This window comes from Drosophila serrata, unplaced genomic scaffold (assembly GCF_035046125.1).
Source record: "Drosophila serrata isolate PLE 108 unplaced genomic scaffold, ASM3504612v1 contig_347, whole genome shotgun sequence".
NCBI classification, from domain to species: Eukaryota; Metazoa; Arthropoda; class Insecta; order Diptera; family Drosophilidae; genus Drosophila; species Drosophila serrata.
Window position 1 is genome coordinate 2,159,795 of NW_028257245.1, and position 26,463 is coordinate 2,186,257.

The window sequence follows — 26,463 nt, forward strand, 5'->3', positions numbered from 1 at the left end:
AGGACTTTAGGCAGTCGCTCGCCACTTTTCGAAACACACGGTCGTCGAGGGCTTCCACCGTCGGAAGTTGTCAACTGTCGTTCGCTCACTCGCGTGTGTGTGCCTCAGTGTGTGTGTGTGAGTGTAAAACGCGAAATTCTCCGTCCAACCAAGCAACAACAACAACAACAGCCAAAAAAAAAAATATAAAACAACAAGAAGTGAAGCCGCTGCAGGACCCGCAAGCCGCAAAACCGAATCATTAATAAAGAAAAGCCCAGCCGTCGACATTATTGTTTCGCGGTCTCCTCGTGTTGACACGGCTTAAATGGGGCATTAAGTGCTCCGCAGTGCTCATATATTGTATTTTCCCAGCTAATCTGAAGTGCAAAACTCGCCTGTCCAATTGGGACGCAAAAAAGGATTAATCTCCGGAGTTCCCGGCATCATCGCATCACTGCCAAGCTGATTGCCTTTCCCCCGTGCTATAGTATAAGTAAGCATTTAATGTGTTTTGCTCGTCCTGACCGATTTCAACACCCGCTTGAACCCGTCACACGGGATCACACCCATTTCAAACTCTCGACCGGAACTAAATAAATAATTGTGCGGGGTTTTTCCCACTATGTATATGGGGTGTGCGTTCTGTTCTTTTTTTATTTTTTTGTTGGTTTTTATGGTGTCACATTGCGTGACTGGGTGAACTTGCGAGGGCGGACTGACACTAATTGCAATGTGTGAGAATAAGGATCTGCTCCTCGGGGCGCCAAAAAGTAGGCAATAAAAAAGTAATGCAAACTCTAGCAGAGAGCAAATGAACAGCCAACAAAAGGTAGAAACAAGAATTAACACTAGAAAAGTGACTGTTTTATGTGACGAATATGGGATACACTTGAGATTTTAGATAACATTTCTAACATATCTAGGGGTACTTCATAGCTTAAATACAAAATTTCTAAAACAAACAAGAATGAACATTTAGATGCACATTTAATTTAATATGTGTATTTATCAGTGTATAAAAGTAAGTCTTCTTCATATTTCTTTAAATCTTAAATATTTCAAGTTTTCTTTATAACATATTTTTTTATATATAACTTTAAATAACGGACTAATATTAAACTAACGGACAATTGTCACATAGAACAAAGTTTTAACTTGCTTTAAATGGACTTAATGACGGACAACTTAAAGAATTAACTGGTGTATGAAAATCTAAAGATTAAACTAAAGTGTAAACTGATGGACAAACTAACAAACTACATACATATAAAGGTAAAGAAACAGAAATGTTGAGAGACAACCACGGTTAAAATGATGGACAAATTAATACAAGTTGCATGCAAAAAGGTACAAACTGGGAGAATAACAAACTAAGAGATTAACAGTCTAACTAAGGAAAGGAACTTGCAGATCAAGAATAAACATATATACTGTATACTGTGGATGCTGAACCAGGCTTAATCTCTGCCTCTTCAAAGTGGAATATATACCCCATAAGCCTGAAAACGCTTCCCTTTCTATGTGCAACCTCTCCCTCCATCGAATATACCCCAAAAACTCTTTTTGCTCCGTGGCTAAATGGAGAAGAATAAAGCACAAAATGCAAATCTCTCGTTGCGCTTGGCCAGCTCTGAATGTGGCTGGGCCCAACACTTAGCACCCCCAACTTCCAGTACCCACCAGCACCCCATCCCTGTCCCCCAAACAGGCAACCCCTAACGAACCACCTCCCACCACCTCTAGCCTCCACCCTCTACCCTTCGAGGCAGCACTCAGTGCACGCCAACGCCTCGACACGACAGGCTAACGTCCACGTTGATTGAATGCCTAAGTGCTCCGCCAGCAGCGGCAACAACAACAAAGCCGGCTCAAAGTGAAACTAAAAGTTGGCTATAAGTGTGGGCCACAGTTTCCTTTTTAGCCCTGCTCTTTTTTATGCCCCAGTCGCAGCCTGATTAGGGGTCTTTGCCTGAAATATGCATAGATTAGGCACGCTTTTAGCGCTCGACTGCGGGATACTCAAGCCGGCTTGATGTTTCAATTAGGGGCATAAAGCTCCAAAGGAGGACGGTCCTGTTCTGGACACGGTCTCTGACCCAGATAGCCGGCTCAGATGTCGTCCCCCCCATCCTAGATTTTCCGCCTGCGCCAGGGCGAAATATCATTTTAATAACCGAAATGACAGCCATAAATCAATGATTATTGCCCATTGTCTGGGGTGCGGGTTTCAGTCGTTGTCGTTGTCGATGTCCTTTCGGGTTGCCTTCGTCACTCGAGGGGCTTTAAATCGAGGGGCTGGAGCTGTCGTGGTGATACTTTTACGGCACTTGCCGCTGGAGGAGATAAAAGTCGCATCCCATTCCATGGCATTTCGAGCTTCGTGCTGGGTGTCGTCGCTTAGCTCGGATCCTGTCACTTGCCACCATAAATTCACGCCACATAATATTGAAAATTCCCATCAGACAACCGCACGGTGTTGAGTTAAACTCGTAAAACGTAATTGAGGTTGTATTTCATGTTAAATGGCTGGCCAGCCAGCCCCAGAGCAGTGGCCAAGGTGCTGTGGATCAGGCGGCGACTGTAAACTGGATATGTGAGCTGGTCATTATAGGGTTATTTACTAGGCACTCGTTCGCATGCAGACGAGCATCCTTAAAAGCTTTCATTTGGTTGTTTGGAAGAGGAGGAGGATGAGGAGGTAAGGGACGACCCATGAGGCTAGTGGTTATCCTAGTGCTTACTTTTCAACACAAACTCTGTGGCTTTCCACACAAAAGCTGAGTTTTAAACGGAATGTAACAAAAAGAAAGGATCAAAATTGAGTTGTTACGGGTAGGAATGGTTTTTAATTTTTTTTTTAGAAAATGAAGACTTATTGAAATAAAGGTTAACTATGGCTGGCAACAAGCTTTTGTTAATTTTTACACAATTTTAAAGTATGACACTTAAAAAATAAGACTTTAATGGTTTCAAAAATATATTATTATATTCATATATATATACCTTGAATTAGCATTCTTATAAAACGAATGTGTTTTTATTAGTTTGATATATTGCGACCTATATTTTCAATATCTACGTTCTATATTTAATTTTTTGTTTCACTAATAATGAGTTTTTAATGGTCATTGAAAAACCCTTGACATTCCATTAAAAACGTACAAGCTCCTCTCTACAAAAACAAACCCCTTCAAGTGATTTAATGAACAGATGAGTCTGGTAAAAAAATACATAGAATTTCTTTTATTGGTAATTAGGGAAATTATCAATCGATATATAAATTATTTTCCTAGTTTACGGGTTGGACAATAATTGCGAAAGTAATTAGAAAAGCCCCAAACACTAAGTGGAAACTGTCATCATGCGAAATCGCACAAATTGTGAATTTAATGGCTTGGCTGGGACCAGAACGACCCAGTTCTACCACGAACAAGTGTGTCTTCCATTACGTGTCCAGTCCTGGTCCTTTCGGCCAAATATATATATATTTACTACACATGTTTTTTGGGGTCGAAATCGTTTGTTCAGTGGAGCGCAGCGCCGAAATGTAACAAAATGGAACAAATCGAGCTGGTCTACCTCTCCCTCCTCTTGTGCCGTAATGTAAATTAATTGCCTGCACAAATTAGCCAGGCCCAGGAACATTTTGGACATTAGGGCCCAGGTCCTGTGCAATTCCAAATCCCAATTGTTGCCACACAACATCCGCCAAAAACAATTCCGTATTAAATATACAACAGCGAGCAGGTAATGTCAGGTAAACAGAGTTGGCAACTGTCGCTCGTTACTTTTAATCAGTTATCAAAATTTATGGGCTACAATTTGTCCGGTCAGCGCGAATATTTCGCCTTATATATCCAATTGGTGGTCTATTTTCCCCCATGTGGAGTTCATTTTCAAATATTTACGGCAATTAAATGGACTTTGGCTTTGCACTCGGCAAAAATAAATGAATGTTTTAGCATTTCACAGTTTTAGTAAAAATATATCTTAGATTTTAATAATAACTGAGAGCTATAGTGGTAATAATAATAATAATACTTCAACTTATGTAAGTAAAAGGAACCTAGAACCACATTTAAATCTTAATAACACAAATATTCCCCATATTCTTAATAAAATTCCCCATTTTTCTGTGTGTTTCTGTCATTTAAAGTTAATGAGAATTTCGTTGGAGTGAGAGCGGATATTCGATATTTTGTTTGAAGCGGAAAAACTATTCGCATTTTGATCCCAACCAAAGGCCGCGGGCCAAACTAAATTTGAGTTTCAGTTTACTGAAAGCGTTGGCCACTCGAATTACCCAAAATGTGAGATGTGTTTTTGCTTAACGTTTTCTTTTTTCTGTTTACTGTTTTCTGTTTCTGTTTTTGTTTTTGTTAGCCGAAATAGATTCCATCGGAGTTTTAATAGTCAAGGAGATGGATATCCCTGCTCTGGCAGAGCACATTTGGTTGTTTATCATCCGCTGGAGCAGCTCCCAACTCGGTTGCTACTTGGCAAAGCCCCGCGGCTGTTGGCCCAACAAATGGGAGTGGAAGTGGTAGTGGTAGTGGGAGTGGGAGTGGGAGTGGGTATGGGCTTGGCTCTAGGGAGAAGCCATAACGGGGCCGGAACCGGGGAACTGGAAACGCTAAGCAAACAGAGCCGCGAAAGATGGCGGAAGGAGCAATCGGTGGAAATAAAATATTAACTCAGCCCCCCCGACTCTAGCTCACGATTCAATTAGAAGCGAAAGCCATTTTATAATTGAAAGGGGGAGTTGGTAGGGAGGAAGGCGAAGCCTCGGGCTGAAAAGCCTTTTCAATCTGTTCCTGGCTTCGGGGTGGCAGCAAATAATACACATCGATAAATAATACAACAAAAAAAATAGAAATTGAGCAGGCAACAGCAAAGATTATTATTCATTATGGATCCGGGATCCTCCCTCTGATAATTCCCCCTCAAGTAATTGAAAAGTTTGTGCCCTCGTCGTCCTCCGTCGGCTCCAGAAACATCGGCAAATGCTCAATTTGTCACTTGTCGGGGGAGGAGCAGGAGCTGGATATACTTGGGGGCGTGGCCGACTGACAGATGATGCGTGTGACTAAGCGGAAAATGCTCAGAGGAAACTTCTTCTTTTCCACCAAATACTTCCCATTTCCACTCTCTGATTATGATTGAGTTGATGTAGTTAATATGCTATTGACTAAGATGATGACTGCCGTGCAGGATGTCTGCCTGGTTCATCCCCTCGAGATGATTCCAAGTAATTCCCTTCCTGGCTGTTTGTCTGCTGCTCCATTTAAATCAGTTACAGCGATTCCCCCCTCGGAGAACAACCAGTCAAGCGAGCACACACACATTGCCATTCGTTTATTTATCTTTTGAATTATTAATGCATCCCCTGAATGACTCCGAATGCCGAAGGATGCGAGGACCAAGTCAACAGTAGTCCTGCTGCTCTTACTCCTTCTGGAGAGGATGAAGGTGCTATAGATGGGGCTGAAGTTGAAGAGTAGTTTGCTGATGCCGCTGATCTGGCCCTTAATCAAGTGAATGCAGATAAGTTTAATTAAAAAACCCGCAACATTCCTGAGCAGCCAAGAAAACTATCTTCCGTTGGTTAAACTTTAAAATTCAAAAAAAGCTCAAAGCCAAAAAAGATAAATCGGAAAGCCGAGGCAACAAACTTTTCTGATTTCGATTTTTATTGCGGCTGGAAAATGGAAACAGCGAGAGGAGAATTGGTTAAAATAGGGAAAAATAGAAAATGGAAAAGGAGATTGCCATGGAGACTGGAGCAGTTTCGGCCGCTTCTTGGCAACAATTTCATTTTGGGAGCACTCGACTGTCCCGGTTCCATTGCCATGTCTACGAGACCCATCCCCAGTGCACTCTATCCTTTCTATCCACTCTTATCCCACTCCAATCCCCGCTGCAGTTGGAATTCCTATCGAGCTACCTGCACACGCAACCAGCCAGGATGAGGGCCCAGGATGGCAGGATAGGGCAGGGCAGGAGCAGGAGCAGCTGAATAAACACGTAGACCAAACAACAATGGAGGGCAGAGGAGCGGGGATGGTGGCTAACCACCTGAACCACTAGAACCACTTGAACCACAAACAGTGCGAGGCCAAAAGTTGCCCCTTTTCCAGTTCATAATTTATGCCAAACAAACACATAAATATTACCTCGAATTTATTAAAGTTTCGCTTACCACCAACCCGACTCGTGTGTGACGTAAGTGAATCCTGTCGGAGGCTTGGATGGATCTGTCTGGGCACCCCTGAGCTGTTAATCTTCCAGCAACTTTCTAATTACTTTTGCATGGGCAAAACTTTTTATTTAGCTTTCACAAATTGTTTGCGCTACTGAACCACACAACGCACTCTGTAGAAGGACTCTTTCAATCCCCAAATACACCAATGGGTACCCATCCTTTGTCCTCTTCTCCTTCCGTTTTTTAGAGCCTGATTTGCACTAAACTAAATCACTTTCTATTCAACAGGATCTGGACTTTAACGAGGAGAACAAAAAAGGAGCCCGAAGAGAAATGGAACCAGTAACCAGACGTGGACAAAGTGACAAGCGATAGCCACAAAACAACACACGAGAGAGGATAGGAGAAACCCGGAGGAAGTCGACAGGAGCTCAGCCAATAAAAGCCAACCAAACCAGTCTGGGCCAAATACGAACACACTGATGCATAAGGCCGGAGGAGGCGGAGGCACCGGCACAACTCCAGCAGAGAAAGAGCAGAGGCAACCGCAGCAAAACAAAACTGCAAAAGTTGGTCTAAAGAAGACTGGACAGAGGGGGAAAACCGGAAGCCGAGGCTGAAAAGTTCCCAAATTTGGTAGACAGAACCCCCAGCCAGCCCCAACCGGAACAGTTAGCAGTTGGAATTTGATTTTAACGCTTCTCGGAGAGACTTCTGTTGGTGGCATCACCAGCTGACAACCATCACCAAAAGCAGGACAAATTCAAATCATCAGCGGGAGAACTTCACCCGGAAACCTCTGCACCCTCTGACTCCCATCCAAGGACACGCACCAATGGCCACACATTGAGATTGGCTGTCACAGAGTCACAGAACCAGGATCGAGGGAGGAAGTGGGGCTGTGGAAATGCCCGTCACCCTGGGCGACACATGCTCTGACAATTCATTGACTCCACGCAGCTCCCACTAAGCATAACCATCCACCATGGGTCGCCATCCGCGGATCCTCCCACTGCTCCTCTGCCTCGCGGTCTGCACTTGGCGGACGCCCTCGGTCAGCGGCTATCTGAACATTTTTATCAGCCACCACGAGGTGATGAAACTGATGGGTAAGTCCAGTTCCAGTTCCTGTCGCAGCCTAATCCATTAATGAAACTCCGAGGGGGACTGACACGCCCCATTCCAGGAGCAGAACCTCCCCCAAGCTTGCTCTATGATTAATAGTTGGAGGCCAAAGTGCGACGGTACAAATTCATTGATCCCCGAACACGAAAACACAAACAATTCTCTGAGTCGCAGGCCATGTCACAGTCATTAATAGTTCCGAAATTATAGTTGACCATTAAAGCACAGGAAGGGCGGAGTAGAGAAAGTGGAAGGTCCTGGAGGAGAGAAGAGGAGGGAGTGGTGAGGGAATACTTAGTAAGGCGAAACCAAAACAAATCGCACACAAATCGATTTCCGCTGTGCGCCTACCCTCACCTTGCTGACAGCTGCAAGTAGCTTTCCCCCTCCCGGTTTTCATTTCGTTGTTCCACCACTCCTCCTAGTTTCCTTTTCCCCTCATCCACATTTATTCCTCACCTTCCTTGCCTTCCTTGTTGATTCCCTGTCCGCGACTCCTTGTTTGTTTTCTTGTTTTTCCGTTTGTTGCTCCACGCGAATCCTTGTTATTGATGGCGCCGGCTCCAGATCGAGCCAAGGCCAAGTTCTGCCACATCCTTAGCTACTCCTCCACCTCGTTCCCCTCCCCTACTGATGGGAGTTACATGGATTTCATAGACGTGCCAAGGCGGAATGGCCTCGTGCTTGTCGTTTGGCTCGCGATTTCCTGCTCCTCCAGTTGATTAATGGATCCTAGAACTGGAAGCGGGGAAAACTCCGAAGCGGAGGTAGAGGGGAAAGCTGGCCTAGTTCGCGGTCCCTACTCCTTCAGCAGTCGCTGAGCTGGTCGCAGCATTTTCCGGCACTTAACTGTAATTGGAGCATAAATGCTCCCATCTCATTATGCAGGCTCCTTTCTCACTCCGCTTCCTTGTTGCCAAATCAGGGCACTTCAATTAGTAGATGGCGTAAAAATAATCCACATCAAGTGGAGATGGATCCCGGATTGATGAATGAATGGTCCCAGCATTTGCTTCCTCTTCAAAGTCGGTCATCCATCTGTCACTGAATGCATCCAATTGCATTATAGATCAATGGGACAAGCAGGTTCCTTCCTCGCAATTGCACTTTAAAAACAAGCCATCATCCTCCGTGTCCTCTGAGTCTGCATCATTCCCTTGGAGTCTTATGCAAATAGGATTTCATTAGCGACATTTCAAAGGACTTTTCCACGATGTTTGTCAGTCTACAATTTTCTCTCCCCTACAGACGTAGATTTTCCTGGCAGCACCTTTCCTGCCCAGTCCTCCATTGTGCCCCTCCTCTTTAAAGAGCTCGTTATGTCTTTAACGACCAGTTAACACCCCTGGCTATAGCATTCCTCTCCTGTTGGTTCCGTTGCCACCCCCGGAGTTGTTTCGATTTGAAAATTAACAAGCAGCGTGAAATCAAACAAACTGACCCTCCGCCTCCTTTGATTCCTCCCACTCCGAATGGAAAATGCCTGTGCATGATTTTCCAGGGCTTCCACCTCATTTCCCTGCTTTGCGTCTCCATGGAAGTTGTTCATGTGGAAGGCTCGCTACGGTTGCATGACCCAGCCCCAGATTTCTGTACGGAACCCGTATTCCCGATTTTCTTTTGCTGCATTTCCCCACATGGAAACGTGGATTGTTTTCAGCACTTTGTGTTCGCCTTCTCAGGTGACGTCTTCGGTGTCTTTCTGTGGAAGTGTAAACAAAGTTCATTGCAATATTCCTATTTCTCCTTGACTGTCACAGAATCCTTGAGTTCTGATTTCGCTCCTTCCAGCGATCCCTTCGATGAAGTGTCGACAGCATTAAAATTAAATATTTTCCACGCCTTTGTTGAAGATTTTCCGCCTCTGAGTCCAATTTGGATGTGTTGTCCCAGCAACGAGCAATTTTCCCGTCTTCCCTCACTCCCTTTTTGCCAGTCCCCTTCCGCCGAAGACTTTCCTGTTCAAGGGTGCGTAAAAATGCAATTTCAACAAGTTTCGCTTTGATGTGCACACTTTTTCCTGCCACCCTGCCACCCGATCCCTCGGACTTGCTTCCCTTGCTCCATCCCCTCCATCCCCAGGGCGGACCACAACCTTGGGCGGGTAGCTGAAATATTCCCCTGCAAATGAAAAGTTAATGCAAAAGAAAATTATTTTTAATGAATAGAAAACAGTCCCAAAATCCCCACATTAATATTCTCCCCCTCGAATCCTCCATTTGACTCTGGTAAGAGCCTTCGCAGGGGTGGCTTGGCATCTAGAATCCATTTTTATTGCTTCGAAATCAGGAAGCAGGAGGAGGTGAGAAACGGAAATCAGAAACTGTGCCAATCGAGCGAGAGTTTCTCATCTCCGATCCATGAAACAATTAGCAGGAATTGCCGGAAATTCCCCTTTAATAAGCCATGAGGTGAGACTGCCTCCCCTGAGATCGGTAATTGGGAAGTGCACAAGGGGGATGCACTCTCCCAACTAATGACACTAATTATCCTCTTAATCTTTTATGCAAATTGTGTCGCCTCTCGCGATAGCTGGGATTCACCTCAGTCAGTCCTGCAATTCCTCCTCCACTTTCTCCGCCAGCTCCCAACTCCCACCTCCTTCCTGCGATTATGAGTTGCGGTTGCAGCGTCACGTGTGTGCGGCAGAGTCATCGAGACAATCGCAATGGCAGCTACTATAATTACGGCCAGGAGAGCAAGTCAGGAGGGGAATTAGGGAGGCATTAAGCCAGCAGGAGAGGTGTACCGAGTGCAGGAGGAAGTCAAAACTTTCGCAGGCAAAGTTGGCGGCTCCGTGATATGAAAGACGAGCAAAGTTTGACACTGGAAGCGAGGAGAGCGGGCTTTGCGGGGATTTCAGAAGCTATCTGGGAGCAGGAGCAACTCGTAGTGGAGTGGGGTGAACCATGCCAATTGATGCTGTTTAAAGTGCAGTCGGGTTTGTGCTCCCTGGGAAGCCAATTGAGGTGGCAAAACCCTTGCACGGATTGAGGGAATCGGGAGATATAACATTTGTGACATCCCTGAATTGAGGACTGAATTAATTGAGGCAGTCACTTATTCAAATGCCTCCCCCTCCGACTGCCGCGTCACGGTTGTCAGGTCAGAAGGAGACCAAAGGATGTATGAGGACCGGGGAACATTGTCCTTTTCCTGCGTTTGTGCATATTTGATGGCGGGCACTTTGGGGTTGTGTTTGTGTTTTCCCACTAGTTCAAAGCATCCTGGGACAGGTAGTTGGAGCAGGCGAAGCGCTGCACTTGGAACCCAGGTTAAAAACGCGATGGGGGGCAAAGCAATTTGGGACTCGAAAACGAAACCGAAATGGAAATAGTAAAGTAGGAAAGCGGATGGAAAACGGAAAGAAAACTGAGCAGGGATACGGAACCAGTCTGAAGATGTAGATGAAGCTGAGACCTGGATGAAGGCTAACGAAAAATGCTTTTTCTTGTTCTGTAATTGGATTTAAAATTGTTTTAAGCAGCGAGCGCGCGCTTTGTTCTATCCTAAATGCAGCACTCTCCCCTTCTTCCTGTATCCCCATCTCACTCGGTCTGCCGGAAGCGGAATTGCTACATTCAACATCCGGCGGAGTCAGTGGAAGAAGCAGCGTCAGAGGCAGCTCAGCTAGAAGCGGGTAAACATCCAGGATGCCGCTCCGCTCCCACTCCAGCTTCCAGTTTCCACTGGTGAATAGCTGATCCCATGGAGTGAGTAATACCTCCCACAGATGAGAGTCTCTAGCTGGAGTAGAGGAAACAGAAGTAGCAAGGGCAACAATAAAAGCGGATGAAGAAATTTAATTTCACGTCGTTTTAACTCAAGCAGCTCGTCTTTCAATGCCAGCGGGTGGGGAACAAAGATCAGGCTCTACTCCGGGACTTCTCTACTCGATAAGCCGTGGAAGCCGATTCCCTGCGATGATGAAGCACTCGCAGTTGACACCTTCTAATATCTCCTTCCTGGGTCCTCTTTTGGGACAACTCGAGACTCGGCGCCCTGCTTCGTCGCCTGCTGGTGACGGATTCGATTTCGATTATTATTGTGTCTTGGGTTTTGTTTACTCCCAGCATTGTCACCTCGGTTTGTCCCCTTTTCCTCTCCCCATTTTCCACTGAGAAAATCAATTTCCGCTTAATGGCAGTGAGAGAGACGCTTGAGGGGAGAGCAAACAGCAAATGCACGAAGTTTGCTCATCGGGGGAGTCCCCGCTCTAAAGCAAATTGCGAGGAAACTTTCGCTTTACGTCTGCCGTGCATCCGCATCCGCTCTCACATGCTTTCCTTTCGCTTACTCCATCCCCGCAGGACTCGAGGCGGACCTGTTCTATGTGCACGAGGGATCCATCAACACGTACGCGATGCACTTCACCGTCCCAGTGCCCGCGGACGTCCACGAACTGGAGTTCTCTTGGCAGAGTCTCATCGCCTACCCAGTAAGACCCAACTTCCATCTATTCACCTTGATATCCTGCAATGATTAACCACGCCCTTCCCCAACAGCTGCCTTACGCCATCAGCATCGAGTACAGCACCGACCAGGAGGCTCTGGGCACGCCCACGCTGAGCATCCCACACAAGGGCCTGGTGCCCCAGGAGATCGAGTCCTTCCTGGTCTACCTGCCCTGCACGGGAAACATCAGCCTGCAGCTGCCCGTCAACGTCAACATGGTGGTCCGAGCTCCTCCTCGCTACAACGACACCCGGCTCCACTTCAAACGCAACAAGATCTGTACGAAAGGTGGGTTCCATAACCAGAGACACCGATTCAGACTCCAACTCCTCCATTAATCCATCACTCATCAATTGCAGGCATTTCACCTGAGCCCAATCAGTCGCCCGCCCCTGCCCACGCCCCATCCCAGGGACCCGCCCTCCTGAGCGCCGCCGCCTGTGCTCTGGGCCTGGTTTTGGCCGTGGGCCTGGTGGCCAGCATGATGTATGTGAGGGCACGCAAGCAGCTCCGCCAGGACTCACTACAGTGAGTTATCCCTAGTGCTCCTCCTCCTCCTTTGCTTCATTAACACTCTGTTCCACCTCCAGCACCAGTTTCACCACCGCAGCTTATGGCAGCCACCAGAACGTGTTCATCCGGCTGGATCCCCTCGGAAGGCCTCCGAGTGCCACGGGGTCCTACGCCACCATCGCCAGCCTCAACAAATACCAGGCGGAGAGCAAGAAGTCGTGCAGCATATTCGACCGTAAGTTCATTACCCCGCCTCCTGCTTGAGTGACCTCTAATCCTGGGAGTCGCTCATCCAATCCACAGGTTTCCGGAGCTCCCCCACTCCCACTCCCTACGCCACGGCCCTGCTGCCCATGAACCACGAGCAGGCCGCAGAGACGATTTACTCGAAGCCAGAGTCGATCTGTCCCTCGAGGATTTCCTACTACGCCTCCTCGCAGCTGACCCAGGTGAGTGCTCCAGCGATACACTATCCCATCCACTATCGGCTGTCCCAGGGGTTTGATTGGATTTGAAATGGGAGCTCGGACTGGGGTCCAGCGTGGAATCAAAGCCTTTGATATATTGCGACACGTGGCAGGCGCAAATGGAAATGGAGATGGTAATAGGAATGGCAATGGGACTGGCAATCCCCTTGAAGCGGTCTCTGCTTTCCTTCCCCGTTGCCTGGGCTACCCTCTAATTTGTCCCGAGCACCACTCGATTGCTCCCCAGGTCCAGAGAGCAACCTTTCCTCGACGATAAAAATTAAATTCTAATTTATATTTACGAGCTGATAAAGCTCCCGTAGTGCGTTAAACTCGAAACAAGAGCCATTCATAAATATGCGGCTTTCCCCACTCACTCCGCCTCCTCCCAAGGATGTCTGGCTGTCTGGGCTGCCTCGGATGGGGAAACTTTCGTACGCTCACGTACTTCATGTGGCAGGTGTGCCGCTGGATCTCGGAGGTGGAAGGAAGCTGGAGAGGGTGAAGGTGAAGGCGACACACAAACCCAGTGCCTGGAGACAGCAGTGATGTGAGTCTCTTGGGGGGAACGAGTATGGTATGGAGGTGGGATGTCCGCTTAGATAAGCAAAAGGTGCTCCACTGAGGCAGACGCAGACAGTCTGTCCCTGTTTGGTTATCTTGGCCTTTGTTTCCAAGCCAGCGAGTTCTGTCCCAGACCCCTCAGGTGAAAATTAGCAAACTTAATCCGAACTAACCGCAAAATACACCCAAACCGATGAGGTTCCACGCGGAATGAACTGAAATATCTCCCATAAACATGGTAACTGATGTCTCCTTAAAGGCAGCTCCTCCCTCCTCCTCTCGAGGGAGCACATTAGCATTTCTTTCGAGCCAAGTTAACTTTTTGCTGCTGCGGAAATCTCTGCCAAATTGGAATAAATTATTTAGCAGCCTCTTTCAATTGTTGTCCTTGTAAACATTCCAAAGACCCAGCTCTGGGATTTTTTCTAGACTTGCTGCTCCCCTCCTAGACACACTCTCTCTCCTCGCATCTCCATTATGACTCTGCCATTTTCGTCACCAAGTTCTAACGCAATTTCCATCGACGCATAATTAAATATTCAATTTCCATGGAGACTCGAGGGGACTTGTATGTGCTTGGCTTAAAGCATCTCCTTTGGCCTGATGTTTGCGCAACGATTTCTGTTTGTTTAGACTTCAATTTCATCCTCATTAAGGGAACAGCCTTCAATTGGCGCTAGCATTGCTGCTCCTCATCCACTTACTTACATGTTTATCGGGCGCCACACAATGCCAAGAGTCATACCCATTTGGATTCGCCTCCAATTCCTTTTCTATCTCTACCACTGTAGTGGAAGGCCACACGCATTTAAGCAGGGGACAGGGAATTAAATGAATTCTCTGCTTCTCTGTTTCTCAGCATATATCCTTTGGTATCCCCCAAAAGTGGAGTGGAGTCTCTGGGAGGATAAGGGAGATGGAGTTGGAAATGCGGTTGGAGGAGGTTGAGGGTGCTTGCCATAATTATTGTTGTTCCGTTCTGTTCCCCACACCCCAACTACCAATCCCCTTCCTCTCTTTTGGGCCATATGTGTGAGCGTTAAGCGAAGTGTAGCACAGTTTTGGGGGCACAAACAAGGATCAGGAGGGAGAGGCAGAGGGAGAGCAGTCTGGGGCGAACGCACTCATTTAGTCAAACAATTATATCCAAGTGCACACAGATACACTCATCCAGCACACACACATCCGCACTCTGGCCCTGTTCACTTATGTGGAAATATCTCATTTGTGCATGGAACCAACCCCCGCTCGCCCGATCCTTCGTCCTTTTGATTCTATTAAATCAGTCTATAAACGTCGACCAAATTGCTTTAATGTGCAGCGAAAGTTTAGCAAAACAGAAGTACTGGCAATAGCAAAGGCCATAACAAGGGGGTTGAAGGGGTCTCCCTGGGCTCCCCCTCTGGAACGGGAGCCAGGCTTAGGGGTAAAGTAGTGGAACATAACAATAAAAACAGCGGCGAGCAGAAACCAGACTACAGCTGTTGAAACATGACTTTGTGCTTGTTTAGAAACACTTGCAAAATATTATTGCAGCACCAACAACAAAAGGCAGCCATCCTTCGGGGATAGGGATGCGCCATGTGCAAACAGAACAGAATAGAAAGAACAGAACAGAACCTAGGCGGAGGCATTAGTATATTGAATGAGAAGGCAGGAGGAATCAGAGCAAACAGCGAAATCAAGGGAATCAGAGAGGGAAGAGCCAGGAAACGGCAATGGGTTAAGCAGGAGCCGGGAACATCGTGCGACGCATTTGAATGGCATCATTACGGGGGAAAGTTGGCCAAGTGCGCGGGCGTACTCCCAAAGAAGTAACGGAAAGAAGTACAGCGAGAGGAAGCCCAAGGAATAGCTGAAAATTAATTTCCATGGAGCTGCGAGCATGTCTTCCTGTTTTATGGAGATTACTGAATCGACAAATGGCTGACTAACCTGGGTAAGAACAGGAACACGAACAGGTGCTAATTAAAAATGTTGTTGTCGCCCCATTAAAGAAATTTGTAAATCAGCAGGGAAGAAAGAAAGTCAAGCTCCACAGCGGGGGAAAAGGACTCTTTGGAAAAGGTTTTTGCTCTATCTAGGGGGACCTCGGTATACGACTCCCCAGTTAAAGCTGGCGGCACGTACTCCCTTAATGGATTTGCCACTGTTGTGCCTTTTGATTAAAACACATTATTTACATTTGTGACAAAACTGGGAGAGGGTGTAGAAAGCATTGAAAAAAAAGAAGACCAAAGACGGTCCGTGGTCTGATTGTGACAGTAGACAGTTAATGGGTGTCGCGGTATGTGACCCGCCAGGTGATGGTGATTCCAAGGGGTTAAGCTTAACCTGCCGAACAATGGCTGCCAGCGCCAAAGGTTGACAAATTACCCAGCCGTCAGTGGATATATATTTTTTGTGCCGCTCCCTCTCTCTGTCTCTCTGGCGCTGGGGATTCCCCCCGCTTTTTTGGCCTGACTAGCTGCGGCGGATGCTTTTGTCCGGCATTACACTATATTGATTGCTTCCTGTCAGCCGCAGGAGAGACAAACGGAAGTGGCGGATGTTGCCTTTGTTCCCATTTCCCTTTTGTGGTGCAAGGACTTGCGAGCATTGTCCGTGGCGTCGCCTTTGCGCTGCACTTCAGTTTTTACATTCAGTTTGACATTGTCCTTCGTCCTGGCGCAGCATTAGAGAACAAGACTTCTCCATTAAAATCTGTCAGAGCTTTAATTGACAGTTTTCCAATTGCATTCAAGTCGGCCCCCTCGGCTGACCCTTATTCCATTCGGAAATTCATTTCATTTGCAAAGTCAACAAACCGAACAAGCAAATGGGAGATTTCTGTGCAACGTATGTAAATTTTATTAAAAGCAGACCCAATGAAGTGGGCGGACCAGGTGAGCGCCAGGACACGCGATGGCTAATTGAAAGGCAATTATGCGTGATTAAGTGCGTGTAAGCGGCGACTTTGGTTAAGTATACGCCGCCTTTAATTAGAAAGCACCAAGCCAAGTCAGAGCAGTAGCAGTCCCCGACATCTTTGCTCTTCAATTATGCATTAAGCGAAAGGACCTTTTTGTGGGGCCCCCGAAAACGTTTATTAAACGAAGCGCGGGGCTAACGAGGTCGCCTCATCAAAATGCCATGCATCAAAGGGAGGGGGAGGCCTACCGAGAGGAGGGAACAGGGAATACGGAATCGATCAGGCATAAATCAAACGAAATTCAAATTAGTTCTCCCAGCAAATTAGAAGGCACACACAGCACTCACACAATCCTGTGCCGTCCTGTCCTGCCAGTAGCATCGGCCTCGAAAATGCCAAAATAATGAGAGTTCAGTTAGTTCGCCACAAAGAACAAAAAAAAGTAAAAGCGACTGAAAAGTCAGGCAGAAGCTTTCCACTTTGATTAAAGGCTTTTCCAGGCGGGCAAGAGGCAAAAAGGGAAAACTCGTTGGCAGGTAAATTGAAATATAATTGAGCTGGCAGTTCCACCTGGCAGCTGGTATTTCGTCGACGTTGGGATTCCGCTTCACTGCCGGGGCTTATTAGGACAAGGCGACAGGTCGTATGCGTGATATGTGCAAACCGTTGTCATTGTCGCTCTAAAGTAAAATACTGTGAGAAAGGAGAGGCTGCATGCCCCTATTTGCAACAGCATCAGAAATTTGCATAGTTTCATTTTGTGTCAGCAGCAAATGTGCATTTTACAGTGAGCCGGGAAGGGGTTTACAGAGAAAGAAAAGGGGTTAGAATATAGGAGTTAACATATGAGAGACATTTCAATTTTATTTAACCTTTATTTAAGCTATGTTAGTATAAAAATATTTAATTGCATTTATTTAGTTGGAATTAATGTATAACATTTTTCAATTGTTGCTTTACTTTATTTAATTGGTTTCCTGTTGTTTGTATTCCGTCATATTTATTATAAAGATTAACTCAAGTCATATAAAGTAACACAATAATATGTATTTGCTTTTTAACATTTATTTTCATATTATATATATATATATATATATATATATATATATATGAAAATAAATGTTATATATATATATATATATATATATATATCATTTAAAATATATTTCAAGAATATGTTTTTAGAAGAATTTATATAATATATCTTTCTTAAATTGTATTTATTTTGTCTGGATAAATTTATTTATATTTATTTATTTATATTTATAATAAAGATTAACTCAAGTCATATAAAGTAACACAATAATATGTATTTGCTTTTTAACATTTATTTTCATATATATATATATATATATCATTTAAAATATATTTCAAGAATATGTTTTAAGAAGAATTTATATAATATATCTTTCTTAAATTGTATTTATTTTGTCTGGATAAATTTGATACTTATTTTGTACGGAAGTAAATTATAGCATACTAAGTTTATTGTTATTTACTTTTAAAATATTTTTAAAATTTGTTTATCATTTTTTTATATTTCTCATTTGAAACACTTTTGAATATTATTTTTATTTAACATTTAGAGGAACTAAATGGTCTTATTTGATTGCATTTATTTAATTTGAATTATTTATTTTTAAAGGAATTACAAACATTATCCAAGGCTAATAAAATCACACTGTTAAGTTATTAAAATCTTTAATTTAAGAAGTTACATGTATTTATATATTTATAAATTTATTTATTATTATTATTATTTTTTTAATGTGTTTTTCTTTAGGTAAATTAATAATGGGTACTCGCAATGCCTTTTCAAACAAATTTTATTATTTACCCCTACTCAAAACCTTTCATTTAAATCATGCAAATTTTATTAATTTCTAATTTATACAATTTTGTTTTATAATATATAGATAATATAATCTGAGTTTTATCTAAAAGTCCGCAAGCTTATTTCTTGATTTCCGTTGAAATTAATTAATTTAAAATGTACCGCAACTTTTATTGTTCTTTTTTGTGGCTTTTGAGTGAACTCTGTGCCACAGAATTTAGTTAGAGGTTTCCCCACTCAAAAGTTGCAGCGGTGAGACTTCATTAAAATATTTGCATCCCCTGCCCCACTGTGCCTTGTTTGGAGGAGGGGAAAACTGTGCGAAATGATGTGATGCAACTTCTGCTTCTGCTGCTTTTCTCGCTTTTTCCGCTTTCCTCGCTTTTCCCACTTGTCTTGCTTTCCCTGCTGATGTTGTTGCCAAAAAGTTTGGCTGCACTTTGGTTTGCCGGCAAGTGACGTGCTGACGGGCGTCGTTCTGGCAAAATTGTCATCAAGCGTTTTTAATTACAGCCCATGTGTCAGGGCGGGGCATGATTTTGGGAGGGAAAAGGGAGATCGGAGGACACTGTCGGCGGTTGTGGCTGTTGTTCCTGCGGGCAGCCGTAGAGCTGCAAGTGACATAAGCAAATCAGACGCCTGTCAAGTCGTATGTGTGCGCTGCTTACGTCATCAGCAGGAGGACAGGGCGACAGGACGACAACAGGACACCACCCCCATCAGAACCCATCCCCCGTTGTCATTAGAAATGTCACAACAAAGCAGAAACAGCTGCAACACTCTGCCCTGGTCCGTGTGTATCGTTGACGCCCGACTGGAAACTCGGTTTGAAAATTCAACTCTCCCTCCTCCCTGGTTGGGTATCATAGCAATGCAGTCCCTGGACCAGCAATTGGCAGCTATTTTCGGTCTACTTGGCCATTACGAATTTCGAATTTCACATTTTCTCCATTTTCCGCAATCGAAAGCCAAGCAATAATGTCTCCTCGTTTGACATCCGCATTTAATATTCCCCAATCCCGAAGCTGAAATGAACATTTCCATTGGCGAGGGAGAGCTCTCGGTCTCAGTCTCAGTCTCTCCCATAAAATCTGTTTGCCCCCAATTCCCCACTCCATTATTGGGAATAAACATTGCCTCGATTTCGATTTAATTTCCACAGACATTTTCCGATTTTTATTGGCACCGAAAAAAACGTTCAAGTGTATTCTCTCTGTGAATCAACGACTAAGAGTGAAATTAATAAAGTCAAGTGGGCACAAGTCATCTCATGTGGAGCATTGCTTCATTTAAAACTTGGTTGAGTCATTTAACGAATTGTTATTATACTTTCAAGTGGTTTCTTTTAACGAGTTCATAGAAGTTATGGCAGAAATGATATGATAAGATTGCCAAGGCAATAGTGGATCTTATAGGCCTTAAGTACCTCAGAATCCTAGTTGGCATGTGTTTCTTCAGTTTTAAAAGTCTCAAGAGAACTATAATACTTTGTAATAAGGTTTAAGGTGTCTTTGGGAGGTATTTCTCATCAATATGTGAGATTTATACTTAAGACTGAACTTCTTTCGAGCGAAATTAGAACTTATTTACCCACAAAATTCTTTAATGTCTCGTATATTTAATTTGTTATTCCGGTTTCCATTTCTTTAATCCCCAATACTCTTTTTCTGGCTGTGCATCGAGAAAGTAATAATAACTACCAACTGGATTCCCTTGTAAATGGCCTTTTCCGCGACGATTAATGTTAAACCGATTAAATGAATTCTAATTACACTTGAGCGAGGCTTATTAAGGCGCATCCAGGCACACGAACTGAAAACAAAGGACTCAAAGTGTACACCAGACAGGTCCTGGCTCCATGCTGTCTTGTGTCCTTGCTGAAAGCAGAGGTGGAGGTGGAAGTGCTGGTGGAGTTGGAGTTGCTTTTGCATGTGAAACTACGGGGATTTATGGCTCAGCCAGATACACGCCCCACCAATCCCAGCGAGTCACAGGAGCTAAAGCTGGAGTTGGAGTTGGTTGAGGAGCTGGAGCAGGAGCAGAAGGTGGGTCAGGAGCTGTAGCTTGTCCTGGTACTGAAGCTGACGCTCTGCCCCAGCTTGAGGGGCCACCACCGGACAGCTTTGATGATGGAGTGCGATATTGTTGCGTTTTAATTGAATTTTCTTTGTGGGGCAACAGCGACGGACAACAGCGACAACGGGAGCAGCACGACAAATACAATAAAGGACAAACAGCAGGAATCACGGGAGCCCGGTTGGAGGGTGAAACGGTCGGGGCTTCAGTCCCCCTCCACCTTCAGGAAAAGTGGCAATGAAGGCAATAATGAAACGAAATTCACTAACAAAAGGCAGCCAACTATTGTTTTTATTGCCTTTTGTCGCTGTGGCCGCACACAGTTGTAGCTGCAATTGTGTGTCAGCGACTTCCTTCTGGCGGTTGTGTCCTTTGTGGCCAGGAGCTCTTGTCAGAGCACACCAAATAATATAATTCCCCGCATATTGCCAGCGGTGGCTTTTAATAAAAGCGCCATCCACATTGCCATCGCCATCCACCTGCTGCTGGATGCTGATGAAGATTTAGTGTCCAGGGAAAGCCAGTGGAGATCCCACTTGAACTCGGCCGCAGTTATGCAGATTTCTGTTGGAATTGTAGAGATTTTTCTTGTGTTTATTAGACCGAGGTCGTTCGGTGATACCCTGTACGTTTTGTGTAAAAATGGATATTCGTTTGGTGGCTGAAAATTTCAAAATGTTTCCTTAGAACTTTGTTTTACATCAATATTCTTAGAGTCAATGAGGCTGCCACAGAAATCACTAGTGCTTTTGAAACCCTTTAAGAAAAATGTAACCAAATTTATGTTACTTCAATTTACTTCGTCGAAGAACTAATTTTCTTAAAACATGATGCTTAAAAAAATACTTTTAGACAGATTTTTAAGAGTATTAAAAACGAAAGTGAAGTCTGGAGCACCCTAGAAAACTTTGTTTTTGGTAAAACTTTTAAATTATAAGACGATATTTAGGTAATTTTTAATTATTTATGATATCAGAATTAAATAAAGCTTTGATAAGAAACCAAGACTAATTATAGATTTATAATCAAATGAAAAAGTGACGAATGCATGTTACGATTTTAAGCTCCATACCGGCTGCAAATGACTTATATTTTGGTATAAGAAAGGAGAAGAATAATTTATTGTATTTTGTTTTGCTTATGTTCTTTCCATATTTAAAAATATATCGGTACCCAAGATGTTTGTCGTGCAAGCAAAGCAAACGCCTTTTGGGTATGCAACACATTTTGCATTGAGTCAGCCGGGTATGGCATAGTCGGGGAACGTTCTTTCTGTTCTTTTTGTTCTGCAACTGTTTCATGTTTTATAAGAATAAATGTGCTGCGTAGGCTGGACCTTGAGTGGGTGTGAGTGAAGGATAAATGCCACCTCCCTTCTGGTTATCTGCTGCCATCGCAGACTTTGTTTGCACAAGACGAGTTCGCAATTTCCTACAGCTGAGCTCCGGTTCCGCCTCCTCCTCCGCCTCCGTGTCCTCCGTATCCTTGTCCGTCTCCAGCCAATTCCCCTCCCGGTGGCTGTGCAAACATAATGCTCTGCGAATTAAAGCTTTTTTGCCAGCCAATAAATTATTCATGCTGTAAGACAACTGGCGGTTCGAGGGGCCAAATTATAGCTAAAGTCTTGGGAGCGGGGGCTAAAGTGCGAGCGGGTGTGGGAGCCTCAAGTGCCTTCGAGCGGAAACGGAACTCAATTCATTAAAATGAATGAACGCAGGAGGAGCGCAGTCGAGTGCATGACTAACGGTAAGCGGATGCAGGCTGAAAGATGCAAATCCGGCAGCTGAAATTGCCGTTTCTGTTGCCAAAGTCGCTGCCATTTTGCCCTTTTGTGGGCCATAGTTGGTCCTAAATTAGATGGGCTGCGGAAATATGGAAATTTATACAGTTTCCCCCTGACTCGAGGGCGATGGTTAGCTTACTTATGCGGAAACCCTTTTTTGGGGCGGCAATTGCATATGGCAATTGACTGAAATTTAACCGAAAGTGAGCTTAAATGTGTGAGAAACTGAATTATACATTCATTAAACTACATGCTTTAATAAAATTTTCTAAATTTCTACTTAATCTCTTATAATTTCCAGGCTTGCAGCATGTCCACACCGAAAAGCAGCCGTGGCATTGGCCAGTGTAATAGTGGCAGTGGCAGTTTGAGCCTTTTCGGTGGCATTGCCACTGGCAGCACCATCACCATGGCCAGTCATGGCCAGGAGAAGGCCAATCTGCGTCTGCGTCGCATACCCAGTGTCCAGCCGGGTGCCTTGAGCTACGAGGAGCTGGTTAAGGAGGGCACCTTTGGCCGCATCTATGCTGGCAAGCTGGGCGAGTCCTGCGATGCCCTGGTAAAGACGGTCATTGATGGCGCCTCGCTCACCCAGGTGGCTTGTCTCCTGCAGGATGCCTCGCTGCTGATCGGCGTCAGTCATCAGCATATCCTGGCGCCGTTGCTGGCCAATACGGAACTGCCGGGTCCACCGGAGATTGCCTATCCCTATCCGTCCAAAGGGAATCTGAAGATGTGAGTAGCAGTATTTTATAATTATCATAATACAAGCTACTTCTTATACATTTGAATTAATTATTGTTTAATTTTTTCCTGTTTCAGGTACTTGCAAAAGTCTCGGGACTCGAGCACTGCCTTGAGCACCCGCCAGTTGGTTGAGTTTGGCCTGCACATCACCAAGGGCCTCGCCTACCTGCACTCCCTGGGTATCGTCCACAAGGATATTGCCACACGCAATTGCTAGTGAGTATTTTTATACATCATCTATCTCTTAAACAGTAAAAAGGCTCTCCTGATATATTCTAATAAACCAAACTTATATTTCATAATTAACTGATCCCTTCATCCCTCTCCCTTTTCAGTCTGGACGAGGATGCCTACGTGAAGATCTGCGACAGTGCCCTGTCCCGGGACCTCTTCCCGGATGACTACGACTGCCTGGGCGACAACGAGAACCGGCCACTGAAGTGGCTCTCGCTGGAGTCGCTCCAGAAACGGGTGTACACCACCCAGGGGGATGTGTGGGCACTGGGCGTTACCTACTGGGAGCTGGTCACCCTGGCCCAGATGCCGCACGAGGAGGTTGATATATTCGAGCTTACCAATTACTTGGCCGCCGGCTTCCGGCTGGAGCAGCCTGTCAACTGCCCCGATGAATTGTAAGTAACCCAAAGGGCCTGATGGGGAAAATATGACTGAAATTAAGAAATTTTCCTGTATCTTTTCCCATTTTCCATTTCCTCAATCATAAAAAAAAAACAGCTTCACCGTTATGAACTGCTGCTGGCACAGCGAGGCCAAACAGAGGCCGACGCCCTCGCAGCTGCTGTCGTATCTGCAGGACTTCCATGCGGATCTGGGCATGTACATCTAAGCGAGAGGAAGGACTCAAGTCAAGCGACGAGCGACGAGCGAAGCCTAAGATAAATTAATTGAAACTTTTGCATTTTAAATGTGAGATTAAATGTGAATTTACCTGTTAGAGTTCGACGCAAAAACCAATTAAAATGAAAGCCCGCTAACTTCAGATACGTAAGCAACACACGCAGATACACACCTACACAAGGAACACAATAGAACACAATTGTACACCAAGGGTGGACCTCAATGGGTTAAGTTGTGGGTAAATTCATTCATTAACTTCATTAATTAAAGAGTTTAATGCATCTAAACAAACATTAAAGGAAAGGAAATGAAGAAAGTCTTTAAAGTCTAAGCAAGAACAAGACCAAAGCCAAGGCCACACTGCGTATGCGTGATGCAATTAAAAAGACAGGTCCCACCAGGCGGATGAATGAAATTATACTTGACCAGTTCACCAATACTGCATCACTAAGGACCCCACTGCGTATGAGTGATATACATTAAAACCCAATCACTGTCCTTGAAGAACAAGGCCTAGGCCACACTGCGTATGAGTGATATGCAAGATGATACAAATTATATAAACAACTCAATGCCCTTAAGCCCCACCTAGAACATCACAAGTCAAACGGCAATTGAGGTCCACCCAACAAATAAAACAAACAGTTTAAGGCCATCACTTTTCCAGTCGTTGATATAAGCAAAACTACAGAAAAGGCCTCTAGCACGTGGTTTAAGCATAACGTAAAACTGAGCATTTAAGTAGCTAGCAATTGAATAACAAACACTCAGACACACAAACACACAGATACAGACCGTACATGATAAATGAATGTGAATTATTGATGTGCATATTTTATTGAATGTGTGTAGTAGCATAAGGAAGGGACAGGGAAAGAGTCCTTAGACGAAAGCAAGGAAGGAAGCTTAAGAAACCAAAAGGGGAGTTGAGAGGCGACAACAGGATGCGGAATCTTTTGTTCTCGAATGTTGTCCTCGATTGTTACGAAAGCGATATATTTATTTACCTTGATTATTATTATTATTACTATTGCGTACATGTCATAAGAGGAGGAAGTTCAAAACAGAATCTGAATCAGGTGAAAAGCATAAGAAAAAGCGAAAAGCAAACAGCAAATGTTAAACTGATGGCAAACAATACACACACCATAAAACACACACACACACCTAGCACCCCCGTAGGCATAGACACACACTTAGCAAACCCCTTCAAGGCTTAACCCCTCGTGACACTAAATGCCCGTCCGCATATCGCACCGGCTTTGATTTTGTGAGAGCCTTGTGGCCATCGTTGCTCACTTGCTCAATTATTTCTGGGCCTGAAATCTCCGCTCCTGACAGGACACGCCATTTAAAATGCAAATGCAGCTGGGATTTCTTCCAGTGCACTTGCAGTTCCCCCTCTCTATCTCTCTGTCGCTGTCATCCTTAAAGCTCCAGCTCAAGATGTCCTTGTTGTTTGCTTATGCCTTTTAGTTGAATTAGCCAAGAATTGTTTCGGTTTCTGCTTTTGTTTCCATTCCCCTAGAGTTATGTATTAATTTGCATTTCCGTTAGCCAAAAGCCAGCTGGCAACTTAAAGTTGTCAAGTCCCCCGACGAACAACACCCCCAAGAATCCACAATAATGACACTTGCCGATATGGAAAATGTATGGGGGTATAATGGAATGGGGAAAAGGAGGTCAATATCCCTGGGATTAAGTTTGTTTTAAAGATAAATATTAAGATACATTTCGTAAAGAGAGTAATTGCTACTTTCCCATTCCATAATACCCCCAACGAAGACTTCTCGGCTGGGGTTACTAGCTAAATAAGTGCCATCTTAAGATGGATGCAATCGAACGTAGCTTAAATGTTCTCTCTCTGTAATAAATAAATATATGAAAGTAAACGCACCCAAATAACTAAGAAAATGAAATAGGAAGTACTTACTACAGTTCCAGACCATCAAGCTGCTTATTCATCTAGTTATGTAAGCTTTCGCCATATGGTTTACTCTTAAGCTATGCCCTCTCAACTATGGGAGAGACACGTTACTAAGGCAAATACCGAAACTGGAAAACTATCAAGGCAAAGGATCTCTCTGTCTGCATTTTAATAAATACACATATATTCCCGAAAAGGCTGCCAGGCAGCACACTCCCACACACGAACACACCTACACACACACACACCTAGAGTTATACTGTATTTCGAGTAGATTATAAAGCTAAGGAGGGGCGGGAAGAGGGAAGAGCTCTCCGATGCCACCACAACTACTATAACTAACTGAATGTGTTTCATGTTTATCATCATATATGTGTATGTGAGTGTATGTCTATGACTAAACGTATATTTTGTCGTCAAATTGAAAACTAACTGTAACTGTAACTGTAACTATTAATGGCAGCAAGAACAACAGCAGCGGAAGGACCTTCAGGCCCACACACACGGAAGCCACAAAGCAAAACAAATTGTCTCATTCACTCCACACATATATATACATATGTCTCACTCTTTAACTCTATATAGATGTATCTCTGTCTCTGTCTTATCCTTAGATATACTCTAGCGTATGTATGATTGTATGTGTATACGGAAGGCAAAGGCAACACAAATTCGAAACTAATGGGTATTCGTATTCGGAGAAAAACAAGCTAAATGCTACATATATATATATATATATCTGCTAAGGCACACTCACACACACACACACACCCTACACTAATACTAACACCCACATTCAACACTAGCCGGCCCCTCTCTATCCCTTAAAGACAGACTCGGGGCGTGGCACTATAAGACAAGGCTAAGAAACCTGAGAAACAGGCAGACAAACGAAAGCAGAAATTCAATTTTTGTGAGGAGACAGCAGAAACATAACGCAAAAACAAAAAAAAAAACAAGAAAACCAACAAAAAACAAAGCAAATAAATTAAATGTTCCTTTTGAATCATAAACAAAAA

The 26,463-nt window shown here is 44.4% G+C and overlaps 1 protein-coding gene across 1 annotated transcript; it reads left to right on the plus strand.

Moving 5' to 3' along the window:
• On the plus strand, positions 1 to 26,463 carry Drl-2 (tyrosine-protein kinase derailed 2). Its single transcript, XM_086838427.1, has 11 exons — positions 1 to 475; positions 6,473 to 7,293; positions 11,620 to 11,747; positions 11,815 to 12,052; positions 12,124 to 12,292; positions 12,355 to 12,512; positions 12,581 to 12,726; positions 22,214 to 22,647; positions 22,735 to 22,875; positions 22,995 to 23,291; positions 23,395 to 26,463. The coding sequence occupies exons 2-11, from the start codon at positions 7,170 to 7,172 to the stop codon at positions 23,504 to 23,506; spliced, it is 1,947 nt and encodes a 648-aa protein (XP_086694553.1). The 5' UTR covers positions 1 to 475; positions 6,473 to 7,169; the 3' UTR covers positions 23,507 to 26,463.